This window comes from Engystomops pustulosus, chromosome 11 (genome assembly GCF_040894005.1).
Source record: "Engystomops pustulosus chromosome 11, aEngPut4.maternal, whole genome shotgun sequence".
Lineage (NCBI taxonomy): Eukaryota > Metazoa > Chordata > Amphibia > Anura > Leptodactylidae > Engystomops > Engystomops pustulosus.
In genome coordinates, this window is record NC_092421.1 from 80215793 (window position 1) to 80231703 (window position 15911).

General features: G+C 47.2%; 1 protein-coding gene across 1 annotated transcript in view; it reads left to right on the plus strand.

Moving 5' to 3' along the window:
- Positions 1–15911, plus strand: part of STK32C (serine/threonine kinase 32C) — a 285927-nt gene that overhangs the window by 235629 nt on the left and 34387 nt on the right. Inside the window, exons 3-6 of the mRNA XM_072131004.1 lie at positions 4571–4722; positions 9191–9364; positions 10434–10471; positions 11601–11690. Of these exons, the coding sequence (XP_071987105.1) occupies positions 4571–4722; positions 9191–9364; positions 10434–10471; positions 11601–11690 (454 nt within the window). The remainder of the gene's footprint in view (positions 1–4570; positions 4723–9190; positions 9365–10433; positions 10472–11600; positions 11691–15911) is intronic.

Genomic DNA, 15911 nt, shown 5'->3' on the forward strand with positions numbered 1-15911 from the left:
GTGTCTCTGTGCTGCTCCCTGGTGTCTCTGTGCTGCTCCCCGTGTTCTTCAATGTATTCTTCACACATATATATTGTTCTTCACATACTATTTTGTTCCGCGCGTATATTCCGACAAGTAAGCAGATGTGCCGAACATCTGTAATCTATTCTTCACTGTCTTTTTCACTTAAATGATCCTGTGGTCACTGTGGTCACTGTTTTTATTCTATTCTTCATTGTTCTTCACTGTGTATTTTTAATTAAATGCTTGATCTCGAGCAGGGGAAATACTCGTCCGAGCAACGAGCCGTTTCGAGAACCTTAATACTCGAACGAGCATCAAGCTCGGACGAGTATACTCGCTCATCTCTAATTATAACTGAGATGCAATACCACAAACAACCTGTGCATATTGTTGGCGCTATTTTGGATACATTTAGTATGTTTTTCTAATTTTTGCCATCAACAAATACCAATCGTGGCTTCTAGTGTAGAGTAATTTATGTATAATACACTAGGTGTGAATAAAGACCATAATGATGTGGCCTGAAACGCGTCGCCCTAATATGTTTGTGAACACTTTTTAATGGACTTTTGAATTTTGTATCTTTTTATGGATTGACTAATAAACAAAGGATTCATTTTTTTACTGAGCTGGTGCTGAAGGTTATATCTTTTCCTCCAATATGCGGTGAAGTTCAACTTGTTGAAACTTATCTCAGACCATCAAGAGAATACTAGAACAAAGGTTGTGGGGTCCTTACTTAGATGAGAATCGTAGTTCAAATGCACTATTCCTGAGCAGGACAGTATGTGCCCTATTGCTGAGCAGGACACTATGTACCCTATTGCTGAGCAGGACTGTATGTGCCCTATTGCTGAGCAGGACTGTATGTGCCCTATTGCTGAGCAGGACAGTATGTGCCCTATTGCTGAGCAGGACAGTATGTGCCCTATTGCTGAGCAGGACACTATGTGCCCTATTGCTGAGCAGGACTGTATGTGCCCTATTGCTGAGCAGGACACTATGTGCCCTATTGCTGAGCAGGACTGTATGTGCCCTATTGCTGAGCAGGACTGTATGTGCCCTATTGCTGAGCAGGACAGTATGTGCCCTATTGCTGAGCAGGACAGTATGTGCCCTATTGCTGAGCAGGACTGTATGTGCCCTATTGCTGAGCAGGACTGTATGTGCCCTATTGCTGAGCAGGACTGTATGTGCCCTATTGCTGAGCAGGACAGTATGTGCCCTATTGCTGAGCAGGACAGTATGTGCCCTATTGCTGAGCAGGACAGTAGGATCGGTGCAATGTCAAAACTTTTTGTTTGCAAAGATTTTATTTCCTTTAGGAGAAGATGGTCGTGTGCTGGCTGTAACTCCCTTCAGTAACAGACAAGCGAAAAAGCCTATTCTGGTGCCATAACCTGCTTCTTCCATGTATAGTAATTACTATGATTACAGATTGGAAACCACTAGTCTAACCAAACCTGTCTATGAGCTGTGTATATAACCTATTACTGTATTATTGTTATATTGTATTATATTGTACCTTTGTTGTGTTGAATTCATTATAACTAGAGATGAGCGAGCACTAAAATGCTCGAGTGCTAGTTATTCGAGACGAACTTTTCCCGATGCTCGAGTGCTCGTCTCGAATAACGAGCCCCATTGAAGTCAATGGGAGACTCGAGCATTTTTCAAAGGGACCATGGTTTGGGAATAAAATGTGTTATTTAATTGAAAAAGAATGTCTTCTGGTAAGTGATCAGATGTATGCAAACATCTGCAATCTATTCTTCACTGCTCCGCGCGTATATTATCTCCCGACAAGTTAGCAGATGTGAAGAACAGTGAAGAATAGAATAAAATCAGTGAACACAGGATCATTTAAGTGAAAAACACAGTGAAGAACACAGTGCAGAATAGATTGCAGATGTTCGGCACATCTGCTTACTTGTCGGGATACTTGCTGCTGCTCCCCGGTGTCTCCGTGCTGCCCATCCCCGAGTGTCTACGTGCTGCCCCGATGTATCCGTGCTGCCCCAGCCCCGATGTATCCGTGCTGCCCCAGCCCCGATGTATCCGTGCTGCCCCAGCCCCGATGTATCCGTGCTGCCCCAGCCCCGATGTATCCGTGCTGCCCCAGCCCCGATGTACCCGTGCCGCCCCAGCTTCGATGTATCCGTGCTGCCCCAGCTCCGATGTATCCACACTGCCCGTTCCCCCGATGTCTCCGTTCTGCCCGTTCCCCCGATGTCTCCGTTCTGCCCATTCCCCCGAGTGTCTCCGTGCTGCCCCGATGTATCCGTGCTGCCCCGATGTATCCGTGCTGCCCCAGCCCCGATGTATCGGCGCTGCCCCAGCCCCGATGTATCGGCGCTGCCCCAGCCCCGATGTTTCCGTGCTGCCCCAGCCCCGATGTATCCGCGCTGCCCCAGCCCCGATGTATCCGCGCTGCCCCAGCCCCGATGTATAACGTGCCGCCCCAGCCCCGATGTCTCCGTGCTGCCCGTTCCCCCGATGTCTCCGTTCTGCCCGTTCCCCCAATGTCTCCGTTCTGCCCGTTCCCCCGATGTCTCCGTTCTGCCCGTTGCCCCGATGTCTCCATGGTGCTGCCCGTTGCCCCGATGTCTCCATGGTGCTGCTCCCCCGATGTCTCCATGGTGCTGCTCCCCCGATGTCTCTGTGCTGCTCCCCCGATGTCTCTGTGCTGCTCCCCCAATGTCTCTGTGCTGCTCCCCCGGTGTCTCTGTGCTGCTCCCCAGTGTCTCTGTGCTGCTCCCCGGTGTCTCTGTGCTGCTCCCTGGTGTCTCTGTCCTGCTCCCTGGTGTTTCTGTGCTGCTCCCCGGTGTCTCTGTGCTGCTCCCTGGTGTCTCTGTGCTGCTCCCCGTGTTCTTCAATGTATTCTTCACACATATATATTGTTCTTCACATACTATTTTGTTCCGCGCGTATATTCCGACAAGTAAGCAGATGTGCCGAACATCTGTAATCTATTCTTCACTGTGTTTTTCACTTAAATGATCCTGTGGTCACTGTGTTCACTGTTTTTATTCTATTCTTCATTGTTCTTCACTGTGTATTTTTAATTAAATGCTTGATCTCGAGCAGGGGAAATACTCGTCCGAGCAACGAGCCGTTTCGAGAACCTTAATACTCGAACGAGCATCAAGCTCGGACGAGTATACTCGCTCATCTCTAATTATAACTGAGATGCAATACCACAAACAACCTGTGCATATTGTTGGCGCTATTTTGGATACATTTAGTATGTTTTTCTAATTTTTGCCATCAACAAATACCAATCGTGGCTTCTAGTGTAGAGTAATTTATGTATAATACACTAGGTGTGAATAAAGACCATAATGATGTGGCCTGAAACGCGTCGCCCTAATATGTTTGTGAACACTTTTTAATGGACTTTTGAATTTTGTATCTTTTTATGGATTGACTAATAAACAAAGGATTCATTTTTTTACTGAGCTGGTGCTGAAGGTTATATCTTTTCCTCCAATATGTGGTGAAGTTCAACTTGTTGAAACTTATCTCAGACCATCAAGAGAATACTAGAACAAAGGTTGTGGGGTCCTTACTTAGATGAGAATCGTAGTTCAAATGCAGAGCTTGTCGCTCTGTGAGCTAAATAACCGGAGATGTCAGCTGGTAAAGTCATAGTAGAGAATTTGAGCTTCAGACATGAATCCAATTCCCAACTTTATTTTAATTTCCTGTATCTCGGATCCTGTAGCTCACTGAACCCCCTGATGTAAAAGATTGGAATCTCATCTTAAATATGATACCAGAACCAATATTCTAGGTACTACAATACCAATCTGAAGTGACATTTTCCTTTCAGTTTCCCAACATGACTCATCTCAGGCAAAAAGTGACTCTTCTCTGCTCATTTGCATATGGCTTTAGAGGAGATTTTTATAATTTGTAAATGTTAGAAATTTTACATAAAAGAGGGAATTCTAGAAAGGATATTTAATACCCTAGTTGCTGGTAGTGGAGTGGGGAGGGGGGGACTTTAAATCTATATTTATTCAATGTATAATGTATATGTAAAATGTATGAAAAAATTCAATTCCTCACAACCCTTGGAAAGCTTAAAGGTGTCATTCAGGCTTTAAACAAAAACAAAAAAATTGATCCCTCAGATATCCCATATCCTGCAGTGCCGATCCTCTGCTGCAGCCAATCAGTGGCCACGGAGGTCATGATTGGTAATATTGTCCTTATGACACCAGATCCATAGGCGCCATAGAGAATCCTTCTGCCATGCTCCGCGCTGTGTACCGGGAATACACATAACAGTCAAGCGGTTCCATCCAGGGTGTTCCCTAAATTGGATCATGACTTTGTGTTCTCCTGCCACATTCACAACAAATAAAGTGACAATTGCTTTGAGCAAATCTCAGACCCCAAAGGAAACGACTGAGACCTCTCCGGGGGGATTGAGCTTCGTCTATTGAATTGCTTTTGCTGCTTCTGAGTTGAACTCATTTCCTTTAGGTTGAAGCTGCTGTAAACTCTCAGTAGTAACATGTGAAAAATCCCTAAAATGTTGTGTTCCCCTTTATTTTAGGTTTGCATTGTCCAGAAGAAGGACACAGAGACGATGTACGCCATGAAGTACATGAACAAGCAGCAGTGCATCGAGCGGGACGAGGTCCGCAACGTCTTCAGGGAGCTGGAAATCCTGCAGGAGATTGAACACGTCTTCCTGGTGAATCTTTGGTGAGAGGATTTCAGAGAATTTTGGAATTTATTGTAATTCTGTGCTTGAATATTGTCTCATTGCAGAGAATAAATAATTACATTAAAATAAAGCGTAATCATTGGAAAGAGAAGTTACAGAAGTTTCAGTATATATTGATACATTGTAGATCGTGGCTTTGCTTCTATGTTGTGCTGTTTCTCTTTTTGTTATTTGTAACTATAATAAGTCTTTTTTTCCAATCTGCAAGTTTTGAACCCGTCCTTGTTCTCTAATTCTCCTCTTCCGTTAATGGCAATTTCACTAATTTGCTTATTTACACACTTTGCAGCCCAAACAAAAACTGTGTTAGAGTTGTAAAACCTCAGCGACAATTCCAGTCTTCAGAACCCAATGACAAGGGGGACGTGGGATCCGCTGTCATGTGGTCCCAGGAGGCCACGGATGGGCAGAATCACGTCCTATGACCCCACTGAACTTCTGGACTGTCGTAGGAACTGAAGACTGGAAGTATGACGGGAACCAGTAGCCGGAGCAGGGTCAATACACTTTGGGTTTTTTGCCACCCCTGGCCCCAGCCTCTAAGGGGCAGAATGACATGTTTTATACTTTGTTTGAGATGTAGATGAGTGGCCTTTGTCCTACCTCAGACATTGGGATCTTGGTGCAGCTCCTATTTCTGTGTCCCCCGGAGCTACACCCCATGTGTGATGTTACGACAGTAGATGGAGATGCCTCTCTACACCAAGGCCAGTAATGTATATTACACTGCTATAGGGAGGCATCTGGAGAGGCTGACTTGAACTTTTAGACAGAATCAGAGGATCAAATGCTCATTTTGCACTTTTTGCACCAATTTTATTGCATTTGAAAGGGTTAGAAATTTGGAAACCAAGAAATAACCCATTCAAATAAATTTTCTGAATTGAATGCCACATACATCTGACATTGATATAATGCAGTGAAATACATAAGCTCTGATCTGTCTGTTGATGGAGGCGCACATCCATACATTTACACACACAGCTCTGCTACATCCATACATTTACACACACAGCACTGCTACATCCATACATTTACACAAACAGCACTGCTACATCCATACATTTACACACACAGCTCTGCTTCATTTACACACACAGCTCTACTACATCCATACAATTACACGCACAGCTCTGCTACATCCATACATTTACACACACAGCTCTGATACATCCATACATTTACACACACACAGCTCTGCTACATCCATACGTTTACACACACAGCTCTGCTACATCCATACATTTACACACACAGCACTGCTACATCCATACATTTACACACACAGCTCTGCTTCATTTACACACACAGCTCTGCTACATCCATACGATTACACAAACAGCTCTGCTACATCCATACATTTGCACACACAGCTTTGCTACATCCATACGATTACACAAACAGCTCTACTACATCCATACAATTACACACACAGCTCTGCTACATCCATACATTTACACACACAGCTCTGATACATCCATACATTTACACACACAGCTCTGATACATCCATACATTTACACACACACAGCTCTGCTACATCCATACGTTTACACACACACAGTCTGCTACATCCATAAATTTACACACACAGCTCTGCTACATCCATACGTTTACACACACACAGTCTGCTACACCCATACATTTACACACACAGCTCTGTATCAGATGCTAAGACAAAGCAGAGACGGGAGCTGCTAAAGCCAGATTATGTACAGAGTAGAGAGGACGCTCAGGAGAGGCCGTCACTGCTTCCAACTATTCCACATGATACTGAAAGGAAAATATGAAAACAGGAAATTTCATGACGGAGTAAAATGTAAGAAAGAGGCCACTGACCGGTCTCCGCTTCTCCGCTCTATTAGCCGGTAGCTCCCAGCACTCTCACACTGCTCCCGAGAGGCCTAGAAATCAGATTTATAGCAATGGTCTTCTTTACAGCCACAAAGCATTGACATGTGGAGATGAATTTGTAAGAATATAATAATGATCTCCATGCTCCAGTACCAGGGGGACATTTGGTTGGTCTCTCTACCTCTACCTTTGATACCAGGAGTCTTGAAAATTGCCCGAAATATTTCCACACATCTCGGAAGCAGCTGATATCACCCATCCCGGGATGGAGGAGGAGCTTTTCCTTTAGTTTTTGCGGGATAACATCTTTAACCCATTAGTTACTGGTGAGGGAAGGTCGTGGTACAGCAGCTTGGAGATGTCCTGTCCTCCAGACCTCCATGACCTGCAGACCTCCATGACCCTCCATGACCTGCAGACCTCCATGACCCTCCATGACCTGCAGACCTCCATGACCCTCCATGACCTGCAGACCTCCATGACCCTCCATGACCTGCAGACCTCCATGACCTGCAGACCTCCATGACCCTCCATGACCTGCAGACCTCCATGACCCTCCATGACCTGCAGACCTCCATGACCCTCCATGACCTGCAGACCTCCATGACCTGCAGACCTCCATGACCCTCCATGACCTGCAGACCTCCATGACCCTCCATGACCTTCCATGACCTGCAGACCTCCATGACCCTCCATGACCTGCAGACCTCCATGACCTGCAGACCTCCATGACCCTCTATGACCTGCAGACCTCCTTGACCCTCCATGACCTGCAGACCTCCATGACCCTCCATGACCTGCAGACCTCCATGACCCTCCATAACCTGCAGACCTCCATGACCCTCCAGACCTCCATGACCCTCCATGACCTGCAGACCTCCATGACCCTCCATGACCTGCAGACCTCCATGACCCTCCATGACCTGCAGACCTCCATGACCTGCAGACCTCCATGACCCTCCATGACCTGCAGACCTCCATGACCCTCCATGACCTGCAGACCTCCATGACCCTCCATGACCTGTAGACCTCCATGACCCTCCATGACCTGCAGACCTCCATGACCCTCCATGACCTGCAGACCTCCATGACCCTCCATAACCTGCAGACCTCCATGACCCTCCATGACCTGCAGACCTCCATGACCCTCCATGACCTGCAGACCTCCATGACCCTCCATGACCTGCAGACCTCCATGACCCTCCATGACCTGCAGACCTCCATGACCCTCCATGACCTCCATGACCCTCCATGACCTGCAGACCTCCATGACCCTCCATGACCTGCAGACCTCCATGACCCTCCATGACCTGCAGACCTCCATGACCCTTCATGACCTACAGACCTCCATGACCCTCCATGACCTGCAGACCTCCATGACCCTCCATGACCTGCAGACCTCCTTGACCCTCTATGACCTGCAGACCTCCATGACCCTCCATGACCTGCAGACCTCCATGACCCTCCATGACCTGCAGACCTCCATGACCCTCCATGACCTGCAGACCTCCATGACCCTCCATGACCTTCCATGACCTGCAGACCTCCATGACCCTCCATGACCTGCAGACCTCCATGACCCTCCATGACCTGCAGACCTCCATGACCCTCTATGACCTGCAGACCTCCTTGACCCTCCATGACCTGCAGACCTCCTTGACCCTCCATGACCTGCAGACCTCCATGACCCTCCATAACCTGCAGACCTCCATGACCCTCCATGACCTGCAGACCTCCATGACCCTCCATGACCTGCAGACCTCCATGACCCTCCATGACCTGCAGACCTCCATGACCCTCCATGACCTGCAGACCTCCATGACCCTTCATGACCTGCAGACCTCCATGACCCTCCATGACCTGCAGACCTCCATGACCCTCCATGACCTGCAGACCTCCTTGACCCTCTATGACCTGCAGACCTCCATGACCCTCCATGACCTGCAGACCTCCATGACCCTCCATGACCTGCAGACCTCCATGACCCTCCATGACCTGCAGACCTCCATGACCCTTCATGACCTGCAGACCTCCATGACCCTCCATGACCTGCAGACCTCCATGACCCTCCATGACCTGCAGACCTCCATGACCCTCCATGACCTTCCATGACCTGCAGACCTCCATGACCCTCCATGACCTGCAGACCTCCATGACCCTCCATGACCTGCAGACCTCCATGACCCTCTATGACCTGCAGACCTCCTTGACCCTCCATGACCTGCAGACCTCCATGACCCTCCATGACCTGCAGACCTCCATGACCCTCCATAACCTGCAGACCTCCATGACCCTCCATGACCTGCAGACCTCCATGACCCTCCATGACCTGCAGACCTCCATGACCCTCCATGACCTGCAGACCTCCATGACCTGCAGACCTCCATGACCCTCCATGACCTGCAGACCTCCATGACCCTCCATGACCTGCAGACCTCCATGACCCTCCATGACCTGCAGACCTCCATGACCCTCCATGACCTGCAGACCTCCATGACCCTGAGCTCAGGTCCTCAGGTCTTTCAGGTGTTCGCTCCTAACATGCAGCTCATTACCTTCTGCTTCCCTTATTCCTTGCATTTTATGGCTGCAGGTATTCCTTCCAGGATGAAGAGGACATGTTTATGGTGGTGGATTTGCTTCTCGGAGGAGATCTCCGCTATCACTTACAGCAGAACGTGCAGTTTACAGAAGAGACGGTCAAGTTATATATCTGTGAAATGGCCCTGGCATTAGATTACCTAAGAAGCCAACATATAATCCACAGGTAGCGTAATATCTCCTCATATAATAGTCACGTTCACCGGTCACCGTGTACTGGGAATGGGGGAAATGGACCGGCTGTGGTGCACTGTGCTCCCGGATCACATGGGGTGCCACACGATTATGAATTATTGTCAATTGTATTATTTTCTGACAAGGGGATGAGTCTAAGTTGCATAAGGAAGTAGCTAAAAGCAAATCTCCCATCAAAATCCATCCAGATAAACCAGAGACATTACTCATAGATCCAGGCACCGGGACTCTGGTTATCATCTTATATTTGTTATCCTCCTTCCCTCTAAAATAAAATTGTAAAATTATGCTAATAAGTTTGAAGGGCTACTAGGGAGGTTTCCAGAGCCCCTCTATGCTATAGATTCCTAGGCTGTTACAGTTTGCAAAAGGGACTTCCCCCCTCCCACTTTGTGCTGAAATTTTCTATGCTGCAGTAACATTACATCAGGCAAAGGGGGAAGTGCTGAGGGAGCAGAGGGGCAGGGTAAGACAGTGTAACAGTCTGTGAATCTGCAGCACAGAGGGGCTCCAGAAACCGTTCCAGTAGCCGTTCAGGCTCAAAAGCATAATTTTAAAAGTTGATTTTAGAAGGAAGGAGGCAATGGATAAGAAATATAAGAAGCTCCCACAGTCCCGGTGCCTGGATCTATGAGTAATGTCCCTGGTTTATCCGGATGGATTCTGATGGGACATTTCCTATAATAATACATCTCTAGAAGAGTCAGACACAGTGATAAATCTGGTGTAATTGTCTAAATATTAGAAAGAATTAGTGAATCTGCTGCAATTTTTTAATAATCCATCCTCTATACTATTTATAGCCGCAGAATAAATTGCTTTTATCGTTAAGATAAAAGTGTAACTTGTTGGTTAATTATAACTCTCATTAGGTTGCCTTAGTAACAATGCTGCGAGGTGCTTTCATTGCACATTAGATGCTGTGCTGCTGTGACTTCCTGCTGTGATAGGGGAAGACATGTTTCTTTTTAGTATCTTGTACGTCATGTCACAGGATCTCAGTCATATATTTCGGTAATGTTCATTTCAATGTGTTGCAGAGACGTGAAGCCGGACAACATCCTGCTGGATGAACAAGGTGAGTGACCTGCATCCTCGTTCTTGTGATCTGTGGGTGTCTCATTTCTGAGATCCCCACCGATCATCAAGTTAGGCCTTATCCTGAGGATAGGGCCTAACTTGCTTGGTGGGAGAAGGACATTCTTAAAAATTTCCACTGCTTAAAGGGGTTGACCAGCAAAAATGTACTGCCCTGTTCACACTTATCTGATACAATGGGGCAGATTTACTTACCCGGTCCATTCGCGATCCAGCGGCGCGTTCTCTGCGGTGGATTCGGGTCCGGCCGGGATTCATTAAGGCAGTTCCTCCGACGTCCACCAGGTGGCGCTGCTGCGCTGAAGAGCATCTGAACGCGCTCAAGTTCACCGGCCTATTCCTAGTGAAGGTAAGTGCAAGCTCCGCAACACATTTTTTTTTTAAATGCGGCGGTTTTTCCGAATCCGTCGGGTTTTCATTCGGCCACGCCCCTTGATTTCCGTTGCGTGCATGCCAGCGCCGATGCGCCACAATTCGATCGCGTGCACCGAAATCCCGGGGCAATACAGGGAAAATCATTGCAAATCGGAAATATTCGGGTAACACGTCGGGAAAACGCGAATCGGGCCCTTAGTAAATGACCCCCAATGTTTTTTGCTTACATTGTGCATGATTTGAGTTTGAAGAAACATAGAGATATATTATACCAGATATATACAGCTGTGTGTATGAGGCTTTTAGGCTAAGAAGATCCTGTGCGCGCGCTGAGAGGAGACTGTCCCCGATGTCAGAGGGAACCTTCATGTGCAAACTTATTTCCAGCTCCACAACCCCCGAGACATGAATGCAGAGGTTCTATGGCCATTGTACACATGGAGTAGACGTTACTGTAATGTTCTTCTATACACATCAATTATATATCCCATAATCATAAATACATACACATACAAACCTTGGGAATTTTAGACTCCGCACACGTTTCTTTTTCCCTTTGATACAGAACTTTAATGGATTCTGTGTCTGTATTTCAGATTCAGTGTTTTTTATCAGTCAGCATCTCCCCCTCAGCGTGTAACACGTATCAGGGTGCTGTGAATAAGTAATTGGGTGTTTGCATATTGTTACTTCTTCTCGTGTCTGAGCTCCTCCCCTTTTGCCCCGATCCCCAGGTCACGCTCATCTCACAGACTTCAATGTAGCAACAATAATTAAAGATGGAGAAAGAGCCACAGCGATGGCTGGAACCAAACCGTACATGGGTAAGGAGGTTACATTGTAATATTATGCTAATGTTATTATGCTCATCTCTGTACCGGCCAGGGAGTACATACAGCGGGGGCACAAAGTATTCAGACCCATATAGCATTTTTTCAGTCCTGATTCTTGGGAAGATCCTACAAGTTCCTTCCCCCTGGATTTGGGGATCCTCTGCCTCTTCCTTGCAGATCCTCACAGATGGTCACAGAGATGTTCTGAAGTCTCTGCTGTGTTATATTAGCTTGTGTTTAGGGTCATGGTCTTGTTGGACGATTTGGCCCAGTCTGAAGTCCAGAGCATCAGGAATAGAGATGAGCGAACACTAAAATGCTCGGGTACTCGTTATTCGAGACGAACTTTTCCCGATGCTCGAGTGCTCGTCTCGAATAACGAACCCCATTGAAGTCAATGGGAGACTCGAGCATTTTTCAAGGGGACCAAGGCTCTGCACAGGGAAGCTTGGCCAAACACCTGGGAACCTCAGAAAAGGATGGAAACACCACGGAAATGGACAGGAAACAGCAGGGGCAGCATGCATGGATGCCTCTGAGGCTGCTTAATCGCACCATTATGCCAAAATTATGGGCAACAGCATGGCCATGACAGAGTGACAGAATGAAGCTAGATAGCATCTAAAACATCCAATAATTGACCCTGACACTATAGGGGACGGCATGCAGAGGCAGCGGCAGCAGCGGAAGGCTAGAGAGTGGCATGGCGACATACCCTAAATGGACTCAGGCTTCAAACCAATGGGTGGCAGAGAGGAACCAAAGGAGGTGAGCAAGAAGCGCTCAAATAATATTGGTACATGATAAAAGTTTGCCAGTATATTTTGTGGATTACACAGCAGGGTGGCGACAAAGTTAACATGGAAGCCATGAAAACAACCCAAAATTCTGCCTGACACAGCTCGTTTGATAAGGGGACCATGTATGGAGGCAGTGAACTAGTAGTAGATTAAAGGTGCTGCAGTTAAAACTATGTTAGTTGGATCTTGGCATGGAGCTGGCGCTCCGCTGCCAGGCGAGCTTTCGCCAATCCAAGCCCCTGTCTATAGGCTACTCCCCAAACAGCACTTCTAAGAACCTTTTGTATAAGATCAAGTGTAGTAGCGTTCTTATAAGTTTAGGATATGCCGGGTGAGGGGAATGTAAACAGATGCGCAAGAAGCGCTGAAATAATATCCCTAAATGGTAAAAGTTTGCAAGTATATTTTGTGGATTACACAGCAGGGTGGCGACAAAGTTAACAACTTTGATGTGGAATGCCCTGTAATAGCTCTTGGGCGGTGTGCCTTTTATCGCCTAGGCTCAGCAGTTTCAGCACCGCCTGCTGTCGCTTAGCGACGGCACTGCTGCTGTGCCTAGAGCTACCGACTGATGGCGCCATGCCCACGGATGGTAATTCGGAGGAGGAGGAGGTGGAGGAGGGGTGGGAGGAGGAGGAGGCATAGTAGGCCTTTGAGACCTGGACCGAGGTAGGCCCCGCAATTCTCTGCGTCGGCAGTATATGACCAGCCCCAGGGTCAGACTCGGTCCCAGCCTGCACCAAGTTAAGTGTAGTAGCGTTCTTATAAGTTTGGGATATGGCGGGTGAGGGGAATGTAAACAGATGCGCAAGAAGCGCATGATGCGCATGGAGCTGGCGTTCCGCTGCCAGGCGAGCTTTCGCCAATCCAAGCCCCTGTCTCTAGGCTACTCCCCAAACAGCACTTCTAAGAACCTTTTGTATAAGATCAAGTGTAGTAGCGTTCTTATAAGTTTAGGTTATGCCGGGTGAGGGGAATGTAAACAGATGCGCAAGAAGCGCTGAAATAATATCCCTAAATGGTAAAAGTTTGCCAGTATATTTTGTGGATAACACAGCAGGGTGGCGACAAAGTTAACAACTTTGATGTGGAATCCATGAAAACAACCCAAATTTCTGCCTGACACACCTCGTTTGATAAAGGGACGATGTATGGAGGCAGCTATATGGATGACTTTTGGAGGTAGCAATGGAGACAACGTGTGGAGGCTGCTATGGAGACAATTTAATTTGGATAGTGCCTGTATGTGGCAGTCCCAAACATTTTTCAAACCAGAGGAGCAGGTAGGTGGCCCTCCAGTAAAATGGGATAGATTGAGTGCCTGTATGTGGCAGTCCCAAAAATGTTTCAAACCAGAGGAGCAGGTAGGTGGCCCTCCAGTAAAATGGAATAGATTGAGTGCCTGTATGTGGCAGTCCCAAAAATTCTTCAAACCAGAGGAGCAGGTAGGTGGCCCTCCAGTAAAATGGAATAGATTGAGTGCCTGTATGTGGCAGTCCCAAAAATTCTTCAAACCAGAGGAGCAGGTAGGTGGCCCTCCAGTAAAATGGAATAGATTGAGTGCCTGTATGTGGCAGTCCCAAAAATTGTTCAAACCAGAGGAGCAGGTAGGTGGCCCTGCAGTAAAATGGAATAGATTGAGTGCCTGTATGTGGCAGTCCCAAAAATGTTTCAAACCAGAGGAGCAGGTAGGTGGCCCTCCAGTAAAATGGAATAGATTGAGTGCCTGTATGTGGCAGTCCCAAAAATTGTTCAAACCAGAGGAGCAGGTAGGTGGCCCTCCAGTAAAATGGAATAGATTGAGTGCCTGTATGTGGCAGTCCCAAAAATGTTTCAAACCAGAGGAGCAGGTAGGTGGCCCTCCAGTAAAATGGAATAGATTGAGTGCCTGTATGTGGCAGTCCCAAAAATTTTTTAAAACAGAGGACCGGGTAGGTGGCCCTCCAGAAAAATGGAATAGATTGAGTGCCTGTATGTGGCACTCACAAAAATTGTTTCAAACAGAGGACCGGGTAGGTGGCCCTCCAGAAAAATTAAATGCATGAAGTACTATAGCAAGAGCCAGTGGGCCCTGTCAAAAAATAGCCATTTTCCTCTGCTTTACTGTACAAAGAGGAGGAGAAGGAGGAAAATGAGGAGGAGGAGGAGGAGTGGATCAATTATTCAGGTTGAGCTTCCTTCACCTGGTGGAGATTGGAAATTCTGAGAAATCCAGCCTTTATTCATTTTAATAAGCGTCAGCCTGTCAGCGCTGTCAGTCGACAGGCGTGTACGCTTATCGGTGATGATGCCACCAGCTGCACTGAAAACCCGCTCGGACAAGACGCTAGCGGCAGGGCAGGCAAGAACCTCCAAGGCGTACAGCGCCAGTTCGTGCCACATGTCCAGCTTTGAAACCCAGTAGTTGTAGGGAGCTGTGTGATCATTTAGGACGATGGTATGGTCAGCTACGTACTCCCTCACCATCTTTCTGTAAAGATCAGCCCTACTCTGCCGAGACTGGGGACAGGTGACAGTGTCTTGCTGGGGTGACATAAAGCTGGCAAAAGCCTTGTAAAGCGTACCCTTGCCAGTGCTGGACAAGCTGCCTGCTCGCCTACTCTCCCTCGCTACTTGTCCCGCAGAACTACGCACTCTGCCGCTAGCGCTGTCAGAAGGGAAATACTGTTTCAGCTTGTGCACCAGGGCCTGCTGGCAGGGGCGGACTGGGAAAAAAAAGTGGCCCTGGAAATTTTTTTTAAAGTGGCCCTATATTTTAGGCGGCCAAGCTGGGCGTGGTCGACACAGGTGGGCGGGGTCAATAAGTCATTGGTGGAAGATTAGCAAAATAGCATTAAGTAAAGTATCCCTTAGTTATGATAAAAACTGGATGACAACATCATGGATTAGACATCATTGCCTTAATGAGATACAGGCAGTCCCTGGGTTACATACAAGATAGGTTCTTTAGGTTTGTTCTTAAGTTGAATTTGTATGTAAGTCAAAACTGTATTTTTTATAATTGTAGATCCAGACAAAAAAAATTTTGGCCCCAGTGACAATTGTAGTTTCAAAATTTTTTGCTGTAATGGGACCAAGGATTATCAATAAAGCTTCATTACAGACACCTTACAGCTGATCATTGCAATCTGGGACTATAGTAACATCCAGAGAGGTCACCAGAGGTCACAGGGGGCAGAGGGGTCTGTCTGTAACTAGGGGTTGTCTGTAAATTGGGTGTCCTTAAGTAGGTGACCGCTTGTATACTTATAATCTGTACATTGCCCATTCGTCCCAATCCCCCCGCAATATACTCATAATCTGTACAGTGCCAGTGCCCATCAGTCCCAAGCCCAGGGGCTTTGCTAGCTTTGTAAAAGATTCGGGGCACGGGCCCCAATGTATAACTACCAAATTCTCAGTATTGTACTGT